Here is an 18,962-nt window from a genome sequence, read left to right on the forward strand (position 1 = left end):
AATCTTTATGCTAATTTTGTTGAGCATCTTGTGGCCACAAAATGCCTTTAGCCGAGTCTTCCCCTTCTATGCCACACTCAACTCCCAATGCTTCCCAAGCAGAGTTTTCAGGGTGTACTCAAACAGGGATTCGAGAGCAAAAAGTTAAAAAATGATTACATTACTTCCCCAAATATTGAAAAGAATAACCTGGTAAAATAAAACAGATTTTAGATGTAACTGTTACAGTAAGTCCCGGATTTTAATTAAAGGAATAAATTCTCTCTTACCAAATATCACTTGTATTACCACTCAGCACAACATATAAGTAACTAGAGCTACAATACATTGATTGTTCAGAAGAAATCAATCATTGTTTTCAGTTAATCAGGTTCTCTGTGGTTTCAATAAAATCTCCTGGTTGTGTTATTGAAATCTACTACCTAAATCTTGTACTCGAGTATACGTGGCTTTACGATAATGTCAAAAGCCCAGGAGGTACTGAGTGAGTCATAATGTCCCACTGCTTATTGAATTATTCCAATTTTAAATCCACAGCTGGCAAAGAAACAAAGAGAAATATAATAAGCATTTTGATGCCATTTTGTAAAGTGAACTTTTTTTTACCCTATGACAAAAACTTGCATTAAGCCAAAGAGTTCGGTGTTGTGAACCTTTATCAGGATATGCACTTTTATTCCTTATTATGAATGCTTGATTAGCTACAAAACAGCTTATCAGGCACTTTGACTTTCTTTACTTAGTGAGGTATAGTATTGCATTTAGGTTGAGTACCTGAAACAGCACATTGATTATGAGCATTCTTATATAATCCCTATAATGATAATAACTATTCAAAGCCTGCAAAATATCTAACCAATTGAATGACAAATGCCTCCCTCTTACACAATACATTTCTTTCTGGTTTTCCTAATACGAGAGCATGTCATTCAACCCTGGGAGACAGAAGTAATTAAAGAATCCCTGCATGTCCACAAAATATGATCTTAGAGAAAATAGCTACCTTAGTTATCACTTACATCAGGTACAAACTTGGCCACATTACCCCAGTTGGCCTCATCTTTACCACTGTATGATGAAAATACAGCACACTGAGACCACAAGTCTCAACATGTAATGTTTTAACTTGACACGAGATGGAGACCATCACATGGATCAAGATAGAGCACAACATACTCAGAGCAGTGATCTTAGCAGCTGCACCTCTGTATTAATGATAATGATAACCATCGAGCACACTATAGAACTCTGGGGATCCCACTGGGCCTGTGGACTCCACTTAGAGCTCTTCCGGTTGCTTACATGTTACTTACATGACTGCAATGAATGGCTTGCCACATTAGGCAGCAGATGGGACCCAACCTGTTTGTGCCTAAATTAAAGCTGTATATGTTTCAGCATGGCTCTGGCTTTACACTAAATTACTCCAGGACAAAAAATAACCCACTCAAAAAACCAAAAAGAGTACTGTGGAGAGGACTTTACCTGAACGGTCTATCTACTTTAAATAGGAGAGAGAGAAATTTCCTTTTGTTTAAATTAAATACAACTAGTGTTCTCCAAGGCTTTTTTTTTTAATTCAGTTTAACAGAGCATAGCCCCACTGGGAGTTCATATGGAAATATGAGAAATAGGTTCCTAACTATCTGCTGTGAACTGGAAACACATTTCAAAAATCCCCCAATCCCTTCAGATTTCCTTTGAATTATAAACTGAAGGATCTAAAAGCTGGCTAGAGTTTAAGGTTTGTTGTGATGGTGGTGGTGTCTGTTTGTTTTCTAATTTAATGTTTTAAAAATATATGTAACCAGCAAATAGAGCATTTCATAAATACTCTCCTGGGAAATTAAAACACAGAAGTTAACCAATTACTCACAAAAAGAGCAGCAATAAAAGCTGTCAGCTAGTGCCAAGGCATGAGGAATGCTGAGAGCAGAAAGGCAATTACTGAATTGATGTTTGATCCACATCTACCCCTTCTCTGAGCTGGCAATTTTCACGAACAGAGAAATTTTAGATCAGGGATTTACCAAAAAGGAGTTATTTCATGACAGACAGACAGACAGACATAATTGTTGGGCCAGATCCTCAGCTAGTGAAAACTGGCATAGCCCCATTGACTTCATAGAATCATAGAATATCAGGGTTGGAAGGGACCCCAGAAGGTCATCTAGTCCAACCCCCTGCTCAAAGCAGGACCAATTCCCAGTTAAATCATCCCAGCCAGGGCTTTGTCAAGCCTGACCTTAAAAACCTCTAAGGAAGGAGATTCTACCACCTCCCTAGGTAACTCATTCCAGTGTTTCACCACCCTCTTAGTGAAAAAGTTTTTCCTAATATCCAATCTAAACCTCCCCCACTTCACTAGAGCTGGGTTAATTTATGACCAAGGATCAACAAAGCAAACTTCTACTGAATTGGCTAGGGTAGGAGGCCTTACATTTGGTAGACTGCAAGAAGCTACAGATTCGATTTTTTATTCTTGAGGGCACTAAGTGGCTGCAGTTCCTACTGAAGTCAAACTCAGTACCTTTGAAAACACTGGGTCAAATAGGGGGGTTTGCTGCACTATGGAGCCTGCATGACTCCATATATGACACAGCTGGTAAAGCAGGGGCACTGAGGGAATTCATACCCATCTTTCTGGACTGAGTCCGGAAGATTCGTCACTGCACAGACCTCCTCTTGCAACATTTGCATATGGCATGATAAAACATGGAGGGTTACTTCACCCTTAGGCATGTGCCCCATCATCCATCTGCCCAGCTACTCTGGTCAACTGCTTGAACATTCATCCCTAAACCACTCTGCTTTAGTTCACCCACCTATAAAATGGGTATAATGATACCTAACTCAGATGTGCATTCTGAAGTTTGACAGATGTTCATAGAGTGCTTTGAGCTACTCTGATGAAAGGTGCTATAGAAGAGCAAATTATTAACAGAGCTGGTCAAAATTTGAAATTCCAGTGAAAAATGGTTCACTATTTTGAAATTTATTTTTTTAAAACCATCTCTAATTATTAAGTACTTCCTACATGTTTTCTGAAGTTAACTAGTACCTGAAATGTGTGAACTCCTAACACACAAGTAATAGCAGGTCAAAAAACTTACCCTCTTCCTGGATTTTATTCCTGGAAGGAATTCAAAGTGGAACACCTCAAAATCCAGTCCAAATCTTTTCTCCAGGCACAGCTGCTCCCAGTGGTCCTCCATTTAGAGCCTAAATCTTATGCTGTTACATTCAGGCTCTTATGCTGCATCCATCACTGTGGTATCTAAGAACCTTCCAGATAGGCATTAAGTGACATGACTAGCATCTCTGAGGTGCTCTCCTTCTAGAGAGCTACTCCCACTACTCCTGAAAGCAGGTGGGGGGAAAACTGCTCAAAGAGCCAGTAGAACCCAGTTCATTTTCCAGCTGGTTCAACACCTGCTAACAAGGTGGGACTTTCAGGTAAACATTGCCAGACTGCTGCAAGAGTGAAGGTCTTCCAAGGCCCTCCCTCCCATAGCTACTCTTACTACATAGATCCACAAGTAGGCAACCAAGAAGCCTGTACAAGACTGAAGGCTGCACTATAAACTGAAGGGCTATACTTCCCTCTGGAGATTTGTACAAGGGTGAGAGGAAGATGCCTAACTCAGAGGGAATGCAGGCAGGCAAACAAGGGGGAGGTTAAATCCATTGGCGATGGGATTGTGATGTTAAGTCCTTGACAGAAGAATGATAAGAATATTACCAATGTGTATCATGGTGACAAGCAGTGATCCTGAACAAACTAGTCAGAACTGTCCTTACAATGTTTCTGTGAAAACAAACTCTGAAGAAGACACTCTCCTACCGTCAAGTCATGTTTCTTGGAAATTTTCTGACCAATGGACTTTGTTCAAAATCTTGACTGACAGGTGGAGGACTCAATTAGTAGGTGGAGCTCTTATTCCTCCAAATGTCATTGGAGGGCCTCTGCAGGTTAGCTCCTGCACACTTTTCACTTGACATAACACTTAATAATAACAATAGCAGGTTAACATTCCTAACAGCAGTGCTATGAGCAAAGAGCCCAGTGCAGGGAAAAAAGAGAATCCCGAAGAATAACTGCCAGCTACAACAACCCTTGGTGCAGGGAACTTCCCAGAAATTGATTAACTGGTAGGAAAAAATCTCCCTTTCTGCTTGTGCCTTGCATCAGTCTAAAAAAAATGAATACTTAAAAAAAGAAACCTCAATGGTTTTCCAATGATTCAATTCTGCAGAACATTTTATAAAAGAGCATTCTTCTCACAGCCACACCTCCTCCTCCGACCACTGCTCGGCTTTCAAAATACATCATCCTATGGACTTCCAGAGAAGGCTCCATAGCCTACAGACAGCAAGAAATAATTTTTGCTGGAAACAAGAGCAGCTCAAGGGGAATAACAAAGGAGTTCAAAAAAAGACAAAGGCCTCCTTAGAACTAGATTGAGGCTGCAGGGAAGAAAAGACAGGATAGTATTGAGCCTTGAACTTAGAAATTGCCTGGATGCACCTGGACATCAGTGGATAGGACCTATCTACCAACCCCTCAAGCAGACAGGCCTATCAGCATGCCACAGCTAGCCCATTGCCATGCCACATTGTAAGATCTCCAGAGATTTGGCTAGGGAAGATTTTGCCCTTTGCTGTTGACAGAACACCATCAACAGAAGCTGCAATGGGAAACAGGCCAAATAGTCCAGGAGACTGATGAATGTTGTGAGGAATCTTTTGTGGCAAGGCTGGAAAAGACAGTGAACAAAGACAGGCACCACACCAGTCTGGAGTTACCGCTTCCCATTCTTGTCAAGGTGAGGCAATCCCTACCTCAGAGGAGAGGGTCCTGGCAGAGATGAGGCAAATGGTAAAAAGCTTTCTTGTCTTGCGATGAGGCTCCTGGCAGCCTCTGAAACACTGTCCTCTGAAACCTTTACCATGGCCTGAATTTCCTAGATGGGTGTCTCAAGCTGGATCTATCACAGAAGGTGGTCTCCTTGGCTGATCCCACAGGGAGATGCACACCATAGAGATGGCGGATGGAGGGACACAAAGTTCCACACTTGCCTGATTTGTTTCCCCAAATTTTCTGCCTGAGGATCTCGGACTTGTTCGAAACCCTCAATACCCAAACAGGAATCACATGCTTCACCCACTTTTAAAGTCGAGCAGTGGCAGACACTTCTCTTTTCATTCTTTCTTTTCTTCGTACGGATTGTGGTCAGAGGCCTATATTAGCAGGAGACTTATGTCTGGAATTAGCTTTCACCTTTCTCCACCTCACAGGAGGAGGAATAATTACAGGCAGGGTTCTTTTTTGCCCTCTGCTGCCCAGGCTAGCTGAACTGACCCAGACGCCTAATCAGACATGCTGGCCTGGCATCACGCGTTTTCCTTTTGCCTCCTTGGTGCAAGCATAGCCACTTACACAGAAGTCACTTGGATGCGGGTGGGGAGAGGGAGGCGCTTACTAAAAAAGGATCTCCTGCCACTCCAGGAATGCCCAGTGCATCAGCTTGATTGTTTTCTTCCAAGACAAGGTTGGAATCTTTATTTCACGCTTAGAGTTCACTGTCTAGGTGCGACATGACTGGTACTCTGAGCAAATGAAACTGGCGGGTCAAAAGGGGCCACAGGTGGTAGAAATCATCTTAGTAATCTCTTGAGCCTCTATGAAGCCGCGACCCATCGTGAGCCTGCACGGGCAGAAAGGAGATGGAGCCAGCCTGCTGAAGTTGTCCCGTTAGCAGCCTCTCAGTAGGAAATTCCTCCACCTTTGGAATGGTCTGTCTCCCTGCCAGTCAAAGGTGGGAACTGAAGCCCATAGCCAAGACCAGCACAGGGGTTGAACAGAAATAGAGTATTAGTATCTCAGAATCATAATGTACAGTCTTGTGCATTTTTAAAAGGTGAGGTGGAGAGCTCCCTCCACTGGAAGGGAGGGGAGAAAAAGAGGGGGTTTGGAGGAGTGAGGTTTTGTAGGGGTTTCAGAAAAATCAATGAGCTATCCCAATTGGATCATTATCTGAAACCCAGAACAGATGAGCTGACACACCAGTTGGGAAAGGGTCAGTATAGAAAGATCTGGCTTAACAAAGAGATACAGACAGATTTCAAAAGACACCAGACAAATTTGGACCATTTCTTGAGGAAGCATTCAGAGTAAATGCATGCAACTTACTTTTTTTCCATCAGTTTTAGCCCAAGCAGGTGTAGGCGTCCCAAACACCTGAAAAGCATAATCTCAGCTATAGCTAGAGCATAATTGACAATAACCCAAGTCCAAGATATGATACAGGAAAACAACTGTTGCAATCAGTATGTTAAAGGCAGCTTTGGAAACAGCTATCGCTAACATTAAAAATACGGTTTGTTTTTTTCCTTTGCTACAGAAGGTTTGTATTAAACTTCTCTTTGACAGCTGCTCCACTCAAAAACCCATTAAAATGACAAGGTAATGCAGTTGTTAATGCAGAAGGAACTATTCTGAGCATCTAGCATGACCTCTTACATTACACAAGCTTTAGAATTTCACCAAATGGTTCCCAAATCCAGCCCAATACATTATGGCTGACTTAGAGCATATCTTTTAGAAAGACATCCAGGCTTGGATGATGGAAAATCTGCCACAACCCTAGGTAAATTATTCCAGAGGTTACTTACCCTCATTTAAAAGAAAAATCATGCTTCATTTCTAGTCTGAATTTCTCTCGCTTCATCTTCGAGCCTTGGGATCTTTTTATGTCTTTGTCGGCTAGATAAAGAGCTCTCAACTATCCGAAATTTTCTCCCTATGTAAGTGCTTATAGATTCTGGTGATGGGGATTCAAACACCTTTCGAATGATGCAGTTTGTGGAGCATTGTGTTACGGATCCATGACAAGGATTATGTGCTCTAAGGGGGCATGGGGACAGTGCAGACCTGGGTATTGGATGGTGCAGAGCATCCTATCTTACTCATTAGCAATAAGCTTTCTCCCAGAGAAACACAACATGCAGCCATCATGGTTATTGTCTAAGACAGGTGTATGAACTAGTAAAAGACCATCATCCATAGCCATGGCAAACACCACTTGGGCCTGCAATCAGTCTTATTATTTACATTTTCCTCCCCTTTTCCCCTGCAGGTGAATTTGGCAATCCTGTAAGTGAAACCTGTGACCAGGCCTTGGGTCTTAACTAGACTGTTTGTTGTAACAGAATGGGAAACACTGCAGATGAGAGAAAGGCACAAACAGGAACTCATTTCCCTTTACTAGGGAATATGAGCCTCTCTCTGACCTGACTGGCTAGCTCCTTATCTTCAGACTATAAAGAACACCTTGGCCCCAAAGGAAAGGGGTCCAATTTAGAGTTGACTGCTACATGATGGAAAGCTCCCAGAAAAAACTGTAGCTGACTTACACCCAAACACGGGGTAATTTGAAAATCTATAAGAAAGATCTAACTGTTAATTACCAGCACACCAACCTCCCCATGCCCATCTTCAGATACCATACCAAAAAATTTCCTAAAGAAAATCAAACTGTGCTAATCTAATTCAGGGTCAGGGATGCAATCCCATGCTTAGGGTGGCCATAAAACTCTGACTGCCAGAAGCTGGGAAGGGAAGACAGGGGTAGAGAACTCTCCAAAATTGCCCTGTTCTATACACTGCCCCTGAAGCTCTGGTGCTGGCCACTGTCAGAAACAGGATACTGGGCTGGATGGACCATTGGTCTGACCCAGTATAGCTGTTCTTATATTTAGTCTGATTTGTGCTTGTGCTTAATCTTCATCCAAGAGAACTCTACCCTGGGATTTTGTCTGAGTAAGGAATGAGTAAAAACTGAGTAAGGATGTGATCTAGGATGCTTACATCTGAAATGGCAGAGGCAAAAACCACTGGTTCATCAGAAATACCTAGGGGATTTTGCAAATATGAAAGTAGTATTATTTAAGGAAACTGGCATGTTTTAAAGGATGACTTTTGTATGTGAGAAACAACAGTTATTTTCTGCTCTATGTGTAGGGGAAAGTAACTTCTGGTAATGGTGACCATCATGAACCCTAACTAGGAGTGAGCTCTTTGCTTAGCTGGAAAGCAATATATTAAAAATTAAGAAAGCTACAAGAGTCTCAAAAATAATTTCTGATCACACTGAGGATCTGACCCAATGCCCATTGAAAGACCACCCATTACCTTCTGTCTTTGATGAGCCTTGTATCAAGCCCTTAGCCAGCTGACTCACCTGGAGTGCCCTCCCATTGTCTCCCAACAACGCATATTTTCAGGATTTAAAGCACTATTGTCTTAAGACCTCAACTCAGTCTATTACGGTTTCAACATATACTTTACATCTTCATCTGCCACCATGCAACCCAGGTCGCTAAAATTTGGCCTGGCTGCCCTTCTGTTATGACAGAGCAGCAGCCAGGCCAAATCTGCTGTTGTAGGCCTACGAGTAGGGCAGCACACTGAAATTTTGTGTACGGTGGCAGATCATCTTGAGTGGCCTCTACATTCACTCTCTTTCTGATGTTGGGAACAACATGTTTAATCTCCACGGCATTTTCCTGGTATGATATTCTAAATCAGTGCATATGTACATGCTTCTCTATATGCTTTCTTCTTCTTCTTCTTCTTCTTCTCCTCCTCAGTTTTCCTAAAATATTCTCATATATGGTGACATGATGACTAGACATGTTTCAGAGGTGTTTGAAACCTGATGCAAGTGGATAAAATTTAACCATGTAATTGGGCAATATTACAGAAACACACTAGCAACAAAAGCCACTGGACAGGAAGATGGCTGCCAGCAGTTCCGTACTGCAATTCCCTCACCTAAACAGAAAAGAAGTGACCCTGCAAAAAAAAAAAAAAAGTTTCCAACAAAAGTCACCCAAGAGAAATGGTGGTGTGTCTGACCTTGCAGGGCTTTACTTGCTTGAGTAGTTCTTCCGTCCACAAGTAGTGCATGGAAGCCGTGTGAGCAAGGGAGCAGGTCTAAGGTATTTTATTCAAAGCGTTTGATATGGTATCCCACGGTATTCTTGCCAGCAAGTTAAAACAGTATGGATTGGATGAATGGACTATGAGGTGGATAGAAAGCTGGCTAGATCGTCTGGCTCAAGGGGCAGTGATCAACGGCTCGATGTCTAGTTGGCAGCCGGTAGTGCCCCAGGGGTCGGTCATAGGGCTGGCTTTGTGCAACATGTTCATTAATGATCTGGATGATGGGATGGATTGCACCCTCAGCAAGTTCATGGATAACACTAAGCCAGGGGGAGAGGCAGATACACTGGAGGGTAGGGATACAGTCCAGAGTGACCTAGACAAATTGGAGGATTGACCCAAAAGAAATCTGATGAGGTTCAACAAGGACAAGTGCAGAGTCCTGCACTTAGGACGGAAGAATCCCATGCACTGCTACAGGCTGGGGACTGACTGGCTAAGCAGCAGTTCTGCAAAAAAAAGGACCTGGGGATTACAGTGGACAAGAAGCTGAATATGAGTCAACAGTGTGCCCTTGTTGTCAAGAAGACTAATGGCATATTGGGCTGCACGTTTTTATTAGTAGGAGCGTTGCCAGCAGACTGAGGGAAGTGATTATTCCCCCCTATTTGTCAATGGTGAGGCCACATCTGGAGTATTGCATCCAGTTTTGGGCCCCACACTACAGAAAGGATGTGGACAAATTAGAGAGAGAGTCCAGCGGACGGCAACGAAAATGATTAGGGGGTTGGGGCACATGACTTATGAGGAGAGGCTGAGGGAACTGGGCTTATTTAGTCTGCAGAAGAGAAGAGTGAGGGGGGATGTGATAGCAGCCTTCAGCTACCTGAAGGGGGGTTCCAAAGAGGATGGATCTAGGCTGTTCTCAGTGGTGGCAGATGACAGAACAAGGAGTAATGGTCTCAAGTTGCAGTGGAGGAGGTATAGGTTGGATATCAGGAAAAACTATTTCACTAGGAGGGTGGTGAAGCACTGGAATGAGATTCCTAGGGAAGTGGTGGAATCTCCATCCTTAAAGGTTTCTAAGGCCCGGCTTGACAAAGCCCTGGCCAGGATGATTTAATTGGGGTTGGTCCTGCTTAACAGGGGGTTGAACTAGATGATCTCCTGAGGTCTCTTCCAACCCTAATCTTCTATGATACTATGAAATATTTTTGTGTTTCACAAAAGTTTTCATAAAGTTTGCCTGAGAAATGCAATTGTTCTGTTCCTTTAAGTTCTTGCCCATATGGATATAGAGAGATTATGTATGCACCAGATTCTCTGCTTTGATCTGACCAGGGCAAAGTAGCTCAATACACCAGCCATCAGAGGATCCTCCCTACCCGAGGTTCCTTAGGTGGTGCAGTGGTTCCCTACACTAATCACTTGGCTACCAGCACAGAGGTTATGGCCGGGGAAAAGGGAGTAGGAACAGGGTCTCCTTACCATTCCAACCCAGAGGAAGGTTTTTTTCAGCAGTTAGGAGGCTAACCTGGGACTCAGGAGACCTGGTTTCAGTTCCCTGCTCTGCCACAGACTTCCTGTGTGACCTTGGGCAAGTCGCTTAGCTGCTCTGTCCCTTAGTTTGCCATTTGCAAAGTTAGGATAATAGCACGGCACTAGCTCAGAGTGGTGTTGTGAGGATAACTCCATTAAAGATCATGAAGTGGCTCACATACTCCGGTAATGGGAGTCATAAGGACCTAAGAAAGGTAGGTAGATTCCTAGCTCCTGGAACAGAGCCTTGGAGCGGTTGACAGTGGAGCGGCTATAATTTTCCTTGGGGATCCAGCCCACACAGAACTGGTCAGGTCACAGGGGATGCAAAGGTGATTTAGAAACATTTTGTGCTTCAGGTATGCTGAGTCCCCACCAGAGGATCTGGCCTCATGCAGCTGATCATCTTCAACAGCTTCTTCTCCGTTCAAAAGTGACCTAGTTTTCCCATTCTAAGCAGATTGCTGTTGCTTTAAAACAATGTCAAAAATGGCCTGTTTTCTGAACGAATTCCCTTCATTTTGGGCAGAGAAACTAAAACCTTTGCTAACGCAAGGGTGACGGTTTACTGGTACTCCACTAAAATAGCAACAGTTATTGGCACAGCATATGTGAATAATAAATGTGTCATAAAAAAAAAAGTATTAGCCCCTTCTATATCCTTCACGATGCTGCCTTGCAAGCAGCATTCTTTTAAAAGTTGGCTTTGCATCTTTGGAGGCCCAAGCTGATTTCACAGCCAAGTTTGCCACTGCTGTGGAAAACAGGCTCCACATGCAAGCCAGCTGAAGTCATCTGGGCTGGAGAGGACTAGCGCTGCGGCTGCTGCCACTGTAAAAGTGCTGTTGGACACAGACTTTTCACAGGGCTGTGTAAAGAACAAAAAATCCACAGCGGGGCTGCCAGCTTGACACCTTTCTATCGCTCAAGATGGCTAATCCCGGGCAGTGGTTACTTACAATAAACCACGTCTGTCCCTCACAGAGACATAAGCAGTTAAGTAAATGGGGAGCTCTTTTATTCCGTAAAGAGTCTTACACCACCCTCGTCGCTGTAGTCCATGAGCACATTCCAGCAGTGCCCTGCCATGGCACTGGCCAACAGGGAAGCGGGAGCTGTGCCAAAAAGCTACCCAAAAAGCTACCGGGAGAGCAGATTTTAATAGCAAATTGAAAGCAAATTGCGCTTTGCACCCTCTTCCCCCTTTACTTCCACTCCCCTGTGGGAGGAACACACAACATTCAGTGCCGTACTGTGGGAGACTCACTTCCTGCGCCATGACCTCTCGTATTATATAAGCCAGAATTATATAGACTTTTCATTTGCACTCAGTATTCCGTTCCGGGCATCTGCATTTTCCTGATTTACAAGGAATTTGTTTTCTGCATCTTTCTTAATTAACATCTGTGCCTGAGCAAAGTTCTTGACTAGGTCTTTCCAGGGTGTAATTCGTGGCATATTTACACATTTCTATTCTAAGTAAAATAATTAAAAAAAACAGAATGGAATATTTCTATTCTCCTAAGATGTTCCACAGCGTTAACTGTTTGAGATAACTGAGCTTGTTGGCCCTTTTTAAATTACATAATCTGGAGCCTCAGAAAAACTCACTAGTTTTGATAGAGAGTGGCACAGGTGTAATTAGCAGAATGTTAAACATTTCTTCTGAGATCCTTTTTTTAAATGCTGCTTTTGTCCCTACCTAGGCTACAGTGAAAAGATTGCACAGTTCCCTACAACAGCTACACCATTAGGCATTCAAATGGTACATGACATGGCTCCTCACAAAATGGTCTCTCCTGCCAGTTTCACACAGGAACCCTCCATTCACAGTGGAGCTAGTTTATAGCCTTAAATGGTGCACTAGTCTTCTGTTGGTGTGCTGCTGACAGGATTTCACTTAGCGTGAACTCTGTAATGAAACTCAAAATAGAAGGAAACTTCCCAAGTGTTTCAATGCACTACACAATTCTAGTTAAAGCGAGCCTCAGTTTAGAATAAAATATCTCGGGGGGAGCAGGGAAAGGAGAGAATGACATTGCTACAAGAGAGTCCACTGTATTTTGTTTTAGAAATGTGCAATGCAACCAACTGCACCACAGCATTCAATCCTTATCTTGACACTCATTCTATGGCTCTAGGCTGAAGTGCATTAACAGCAAAATATACTTTATCCATTTATATGTCTACATCTCATGGAACAATATTTAAAACTGCAAATGAACAGAGCCAGGGGAAAATAACTTAGGAAATGGCAAACTGTTTTATCTTCATAAGCAATTACACTCTAAGGGCTTTGACTGGTGTAAATTGGCGTAGCATTATGGGCTTCAATGGAGCTATACCAATTTACACCAGTTTAAGGTCTGGAAGTTAATACTGATCTGGATATAGAGGGCAGCCTTTACTAAGGATTGTCTCTAGTAAGTCATATTGTGTCTTAAATCAACCAGTTTAGCCATTTAATTTCCAGTAGACGTTTGTTCAACTTTTGGTCAAGCATACTTCCACTAGGCAAATTAGTCTTGTTGGTCTCTTGGGTATTGCAAAGACAAGTTTTACTGTCTCATGATATAAGGCAGTATCTGGGTTTTTTTCCTAATATCCAAGATTATAATGGGTAAGGATAGCAGATGCAGGGACTGGAGCTCAGAGTTAGACACTCATGTAGAACTTTGGTTGCAAGTTGTCTTATTTATCTTGATATGGCATTGAAAGATTTGATTCCTCTCCTTTCCTCTCATTCTTTAGAAGGTTGACCTGCTCATTTTCATAAGACAAGTAATAATTTCTTACACTAGGTTCCACATTTTCAAAAAAGCTCTGCTTTGAGGCCAGATTTTCAAGAAGGCTCAGCTCCCATGTAAGCATCAAATAAGGGGCCAGATTTCCAAAAGGGCTCAGAGCATGAGGAACTGAGTCCATATAAAAATCTGGTCACAGGTGTCACCATCGGAGCTGCTGGATGCTGTGCAACTTTTGAAAAATCTTTCCCTTATTTTGGTGCCTCATTGAAAATCTGGTCCTAATGGGTGAAGGAAAAAGTAAGAATCTTTGTGTAAATCTATCAAAGATACAATTCAGCGTTTGAGGTTTCCCACATCTTTCGGCAGAAGCCTGAGTTACTTACCTTTAGGAACAGGAATTTATTCAAAATCTTGAGAACATAGTAGCCCCAGTAAAGATGGAGCCCTTGCAGAATTAGAAGCTGCCCATTGAAGATGAAATACGCTATGACGATTGTTGAGGAATAATAGGAAGGCAGATATAATGTGCCATGTAAAATCCTGAAAAGTAAAGGCAATTGTTACAAAACAAGGAACACAACATGCATGCCTGAGATATTTAGATTTTTTTAAATTTTAAATTGATTAGCTTCATCACCTTGCTATGTACTCAAAATATTTAAAAGTGCAAAGTCTAAACATTCAATAATAAATCTTGGCTCTACTGAGATGTGCAGTATGCTATTAAAATGGTCTTCCGAAACCAAGCATTTTGAGAGTTGCATATAAATGGTTTAAATATGGTTAAAAAATTCCATTATCGCCAAACAGGAAAGTGTATGTAGGATATGTACATTGCTATTCAAAAGATTTTCTTCATCATTTTCAATGCTAATTCCCCCCAGTCTCTAGGCCCAATCCTGAAATCCTTATTCCAGTGAAATTCTGAAGGAATTTAGGATTTGACTCTTTGTTAATTAATTCATGAGCCTCATCTTCAATTTCATAGCTAGGTTGTTTCTTTTTGTTTTATACTCTTCAGTTGCTTCATTTACTGTTTCCAAACTCAGGAGTGAGGACATAAGACTCCATAAAGCAAAATGACTGGAGATCACTTGTGCAGTTAATTTAAAAAAAAAAAAACCCACACCAATAAAAACCAGGAAGACAAAACATAGGGGCATTTTGGAAACGCAGAAAGTGACAGAGAATTAAGAAAGGGTTGGGCAATCAACATGCAGGCATATTATTAATATAACCAGCTGGTGTCCCTGAAAAATGCTACATAAAATCCATTGTAGTAAACTCAAGCTACGCTGCACATCTTAAGAATTTTAATGAGCCAAGATTAGGTACTATCCCCCTTGTATTTATCATTTAATGGTTGCTAATCTGACCTCTGAAAAATAACAACAGATCTTCTCCTGAAGCCACAACACATCCAGTTCCTTTTCCTTTTCATCCAAACCTTAACCAACCTCCTTCTGAAAAGAAAATGAAACAGGAATTGTGACTGAACCAAATGTTACTTACCAAAAAGGGAAAAGGATAATCCGTGTGATGAAGAACACGACAGAGAAGATGACGAAGAGAGTATTGCAGGTTTTTTCCCAACGAGCGTAATTAAACATTTTGGCTGACTGAAATTGAATAAAAACCAACCAAACATGTTCAGAGACATTTATTAGCCTCAGAAATAGCTCCTATTTAAGTTCCTATAATTAAGAATTTAGATTAAAGAGAATTCCCATCCACTTTGGCAAAAATAGCAACCATTTTAATGTTACTTGATAAAATAATAACAAAACATATTCCATGTTGATATTGTTCCTTTCATCTCAAAAGGAAAGGACTCTATGTGAAAGGCCTTACAACAACTCTCTGATTAGAACATTAGGTTAGTTGCAAGACCTTCCATTCCCCAGGTTTGCAACAGATTTAAAGGGGCTGCAGTCACACAGGAGAGGGGAGACTTAGGCCCTGCTACACACACAGGAATAGCTCTGATTCAGCCATCAGTGGCAAGCAATCAGCATAGCTGCACCAGAGCTGACCCCTTACATGTAGATAAGGGCATGTTGGTTTGTCTCCCTCAGTGCTTGATCCACAGAGGATATGAGTCTGTTCCAGCTTGGCTCTTTAATTCAAACTCTAGAGGCTCATGCTTTTAGTTCTGGAAGTCCCTGGTTCAGCCCCCAGTGTATTGGCCAAGCCTGCGTCTGTCACAATGAGGTTTTTACCGATTGAGTTAACTGAGAATTGTCTCATTCCTAAAGCCGCAGCAAACCCGTGTCTACACTTAGAGGGTCATCACCAGTGCAGCTACCCCAATTACTGGCCCCAACTGACCGAATCTGGGCTGTTTCCAAGTGTGGACAAAGGTTGATGGGCCATTCTCTGCTCTCAGTAACACTGGTGTAAATCTAGAGTAACTCCACTGACGTAAGCACCACTTTGTGCTGGCCCTGCTGCAGAGGGGCAAGTTTCATCTTGTGGAACTCAACAGGAGTGCCACACTCAGAGACTGTTAAGGATCAGGCCACAAATAAGAAGTTAAGCGAGTCTGGATAATGTTTCAGATGCTAATCCAGACCAAACCTCTTAAGATTTGCCCATCGCTTGGCCAATTTTGTCTAATTTTAACTGCAAAAGAAGATCAATCAAGGTGCACAGCTGAAATTCTAGCCCTAATTTCACACTATAGGACTTCTCTTCCTGTCTGTTTTCAACTGCCCAAAGTTATTCAATGACAAGAGGTCAGACTTGGTGATCGAATGGTCCCCTTGGCCTTACAAATCTATAAAAACATTTCTTAATGGGGACGGAAGGGGGAAAGAGGGGAAAAAACCTGCCACTGAACAAAACCTGAGTGATAAAAATTGAATGTGAGGTTTACCTCAAGCCAGAAGTCTGCAGTGTCATGTACAATCATCACTAAGGTCCCAATACGAACGTAATTGCTGCACCAAGAACAGGCCATCAAAACAATGGCTGCCAAATGGTGAACGACATGGGCCATAAAGTCCTACGAATAAAATAAAAACCAAAAATTTAAAGAAAACAATATTACTTTCTAAAACGGACATTTAACAAATGTAGTGACACAGCAGGCACTGGTGGGATATCAAACTGGAGGTTGCAACGGAAGCAGAGAGGGCGTGCAATGCACCGGCTTTGTATGCATAAGCTCTAGAGTGATGCTGTCCTCTCGTCAGTAGTTCTCAGCCTTTTTGGGCTCAGGACCCATTTGTAAATGTTTATAAGCCTGGGGTGGAGGCCCAGTGGGTTTAGTCAGATCCTGCCCACTGGAGGGGTTGGGTCCTGCCTCGCAGTCATCCCACAGTGGCATCTCCCGCAGCTCCTGTGCTGTGGGGCTGGCTGGGCGTGGCTCTCCAATCTGGGCATCACAACCCCTGGAGTTGCAGCATCACTCAGGTTTGGCCCTGCTGTCCTGACTGGACCAAATTTGTGCGAGTGGAGTTATGACCTGGCTCATGGGGTTACAGTGTCTCTCACTCAAATTTGGTCTACCTGGACTCCTGTTGTCATGATGTCTGGGCTAAACCTGATTGGTGTTGGGACCCCAGAGGCTGCAGTGTCTGGAGCGGGGCTGGCTCGGCTCGCCTCCCTGCGGGACAGGAGCTGCTGTGTGACTCTTTGAAACTTTCTGGCAACCCAATTTTGGGTTCCGACCCATGGGTTGAGAAACCCTGCTCTAGTGGCTCACCCCATGGAGAGGCTATATGACCTGCTACTGTTACCAGGTATGGGAATTCTCCTTCAGCTCAGGTGGTAAAAGCCTGTGGTTTGGGAGTGGAAGGATCAAGCTTTTAGTCCCAACCTCCCCATTTGTTGGATTTGATAGAACTGTGATGTTGTTTTATTGCAGGGGCAAGGGATACCTTTTAGTACACCCACAATTATTACAGGGGTCAGATACTCCTGGTCCTTCTCCCTGCCTCATACCCACACATAGAAAATATTACAGAGGTGAGGTTTACTCCTGGCTACACAGACCGATTACTTTGGGGTAAGATATCACTCACCCCTTCCCCCACCACTTGTTGTTGAGGGGGCAAGGGATGGCTGGGGTCATCCTGGTCATATATTCATCAAATAGCTACTGACTCGAAGGTTCAAGCAGTGATTATTTCAGAACCTGCCACAGTGTTTTCTTAACAGAAGAGTAACACTCATAAGAGAATCAAAGACTTTGCTTGCAAATAATTGTAAATACTTGCCTTCCTTTTGATGTCAGTACCAAGGGTAAACAACAGAGACCAATAGAAACTAATCTCCGCCATGTAATACCAATATTGGGATGATAGCAAGGACTGTAAGGAAGAAAATATTCATTTTTTCACTAGTCATTTCAATGCATTGCAACAAATGAGTACAAAATACCATGGACTTATTTACCCTTCTTTTGCTCTTCTACTTAATCTGAGTTTGAAAACTGAAATAATGTTCTGAGGTTTATTAAGGAGCAAAACATTCTGAGAGCCAAATCTTTCAGGCTTTGTTCAGGCAAAACTCCCAGTTTCTTCAGCTCCTCCAGATTCTAGCATGCCTTCTCTGTCAGTGACCTGCTCTATATGCAGAGTGCATCTGCATTTATTTGCAAACCAGTGAAAATAAATCAAGTCCATCATTATTATTTACAAATTAAAATTTTAACATATTCACATATCTGATAACTGAAACTGAAGTAGTTTATTTATATTAAAAGCCCATGCATCTATCTAAACTGTGAAAGGGCTATTTCCTCCACTGGGGAAAACCACAAAAATACTGTGTTGATCAATGCAACAATTCTGAAGAGCTCACCTGAAATGGATAGCCAACCCACACTTGCCATATATCATAAAACCAAGGTTTCTGGGGAAGACAGAACCATGCAAAGAATGAGCAGTTAGTCAATCTTAGCTCAGAAGCATTTAAAAAGTGACTCTAGGATGAAGCAGGATTATCAATTATATTCTCATACTACATTTTCTCTATCAACTGTACCCTAACGCAATCACGTGTCCCAGGTTTAATAGGCCAGTCCCCGTTCTTCATATGACGTCCCAAATGTCTTGGGAGATTTTGGGGGCACCTGAAATGTTTCACCTTTCCATTTTATAAAAGAAATCCTATGTCTTGAATGATAAGTACAGTTTGTTCAACAGCATTGCTTCAGCTATTAGAATTTGTATGGTCTTTATCAGGCACAAACTTTCCATCAGAACAAGCACTCAGCAAGATGAACAGTGCTTGGAGTGAAGAAAAATGCCAAATGAGCACCTAAACTATCAAAGCTGTTCTTTTGCTCAAAATGAATGTTAATGACATCTGTTCAGTGTTTTATGATAAACTCATTCAGAACATTAGCTTACAGGGAAAAATCTTCTACTCCAACAACAAGAACACACATATTGATGTTGGGTATTGACAACAGCAACCCCAGTAAACGTTTAAAAAAAAAAAAAGTGTTCTTTTGTTTTTTGTCTGAATGTGACTCTAAAATATTTAGAACAAAAGTCTCCTGGTATTTGATTTTGAAAATATGGCCACGTTACATGAAATCTGTGAGGCACATTGTAAAACCATCACCCACCCATCTATTAAATAACACAACACTGCCTGACAATAATGATTTCTGCAATTCTTCCTTAAAATGCTGGTTAGACGTAAAATTACATTTTATTGAGAAAGAAAAATAGTAAGTTTAAATGTAAATAAAATCTGGGTGAAAAGAGTAGGCTGTA

The 18,962-nt window shown here is 42.1% G+C and overlaps 1 protein-coding gene across 1 annotated transcript in view; it reads right to left on the reverse strand.

Annotated features, from left to right (window-relative positions):
- CERS3 (ceramide synthase 3) overlaps nt 1-18,962 on the reverse strand; it is a 64,632-nt gene that overhangs the window by 14,299 nt on the left and 31,371 nt on the right. The window contains exons 7-11 of the mRNA XM_073361494.1: nt 18,040-18,090; nt 17,454-17,546; nt 16,109-16,237; nt 14,746-14,852; nt 13,617-13,773 (exon numbers count right to left, since the gene is read on the reverse strand). Coding sequence (XP_073217595.1) covers nt 13,617-13,773; nt 14,746-14,852; nt 16,109-16,237; nt 17,454-17,546; nt 18,040-18,090 — 537 coding nt within the window. The remainder of the gene's footprint in view (nt 1-13,616; nt 13,774-14,745; nt 14,853-16,108; nt 16,238-17,453; nt 17,547-18,039; nt 18,091-18,962) is intronic.

The sequence above is a fragment of the Lepidochelys kempii genome, chromosome 10 (assembly GCF_965140265.1).
Source record: "Lepidochelys kempii isolate rLepKem1 chromosome 10, rLepKem1.hap2, whole genome shotgun sequence".
Lineage (NCBI taxonomy): Eukaryota > Metazoa > Chordata > Testudines > Cheloniidae > Lepidochelys > Lepidochelys kempii.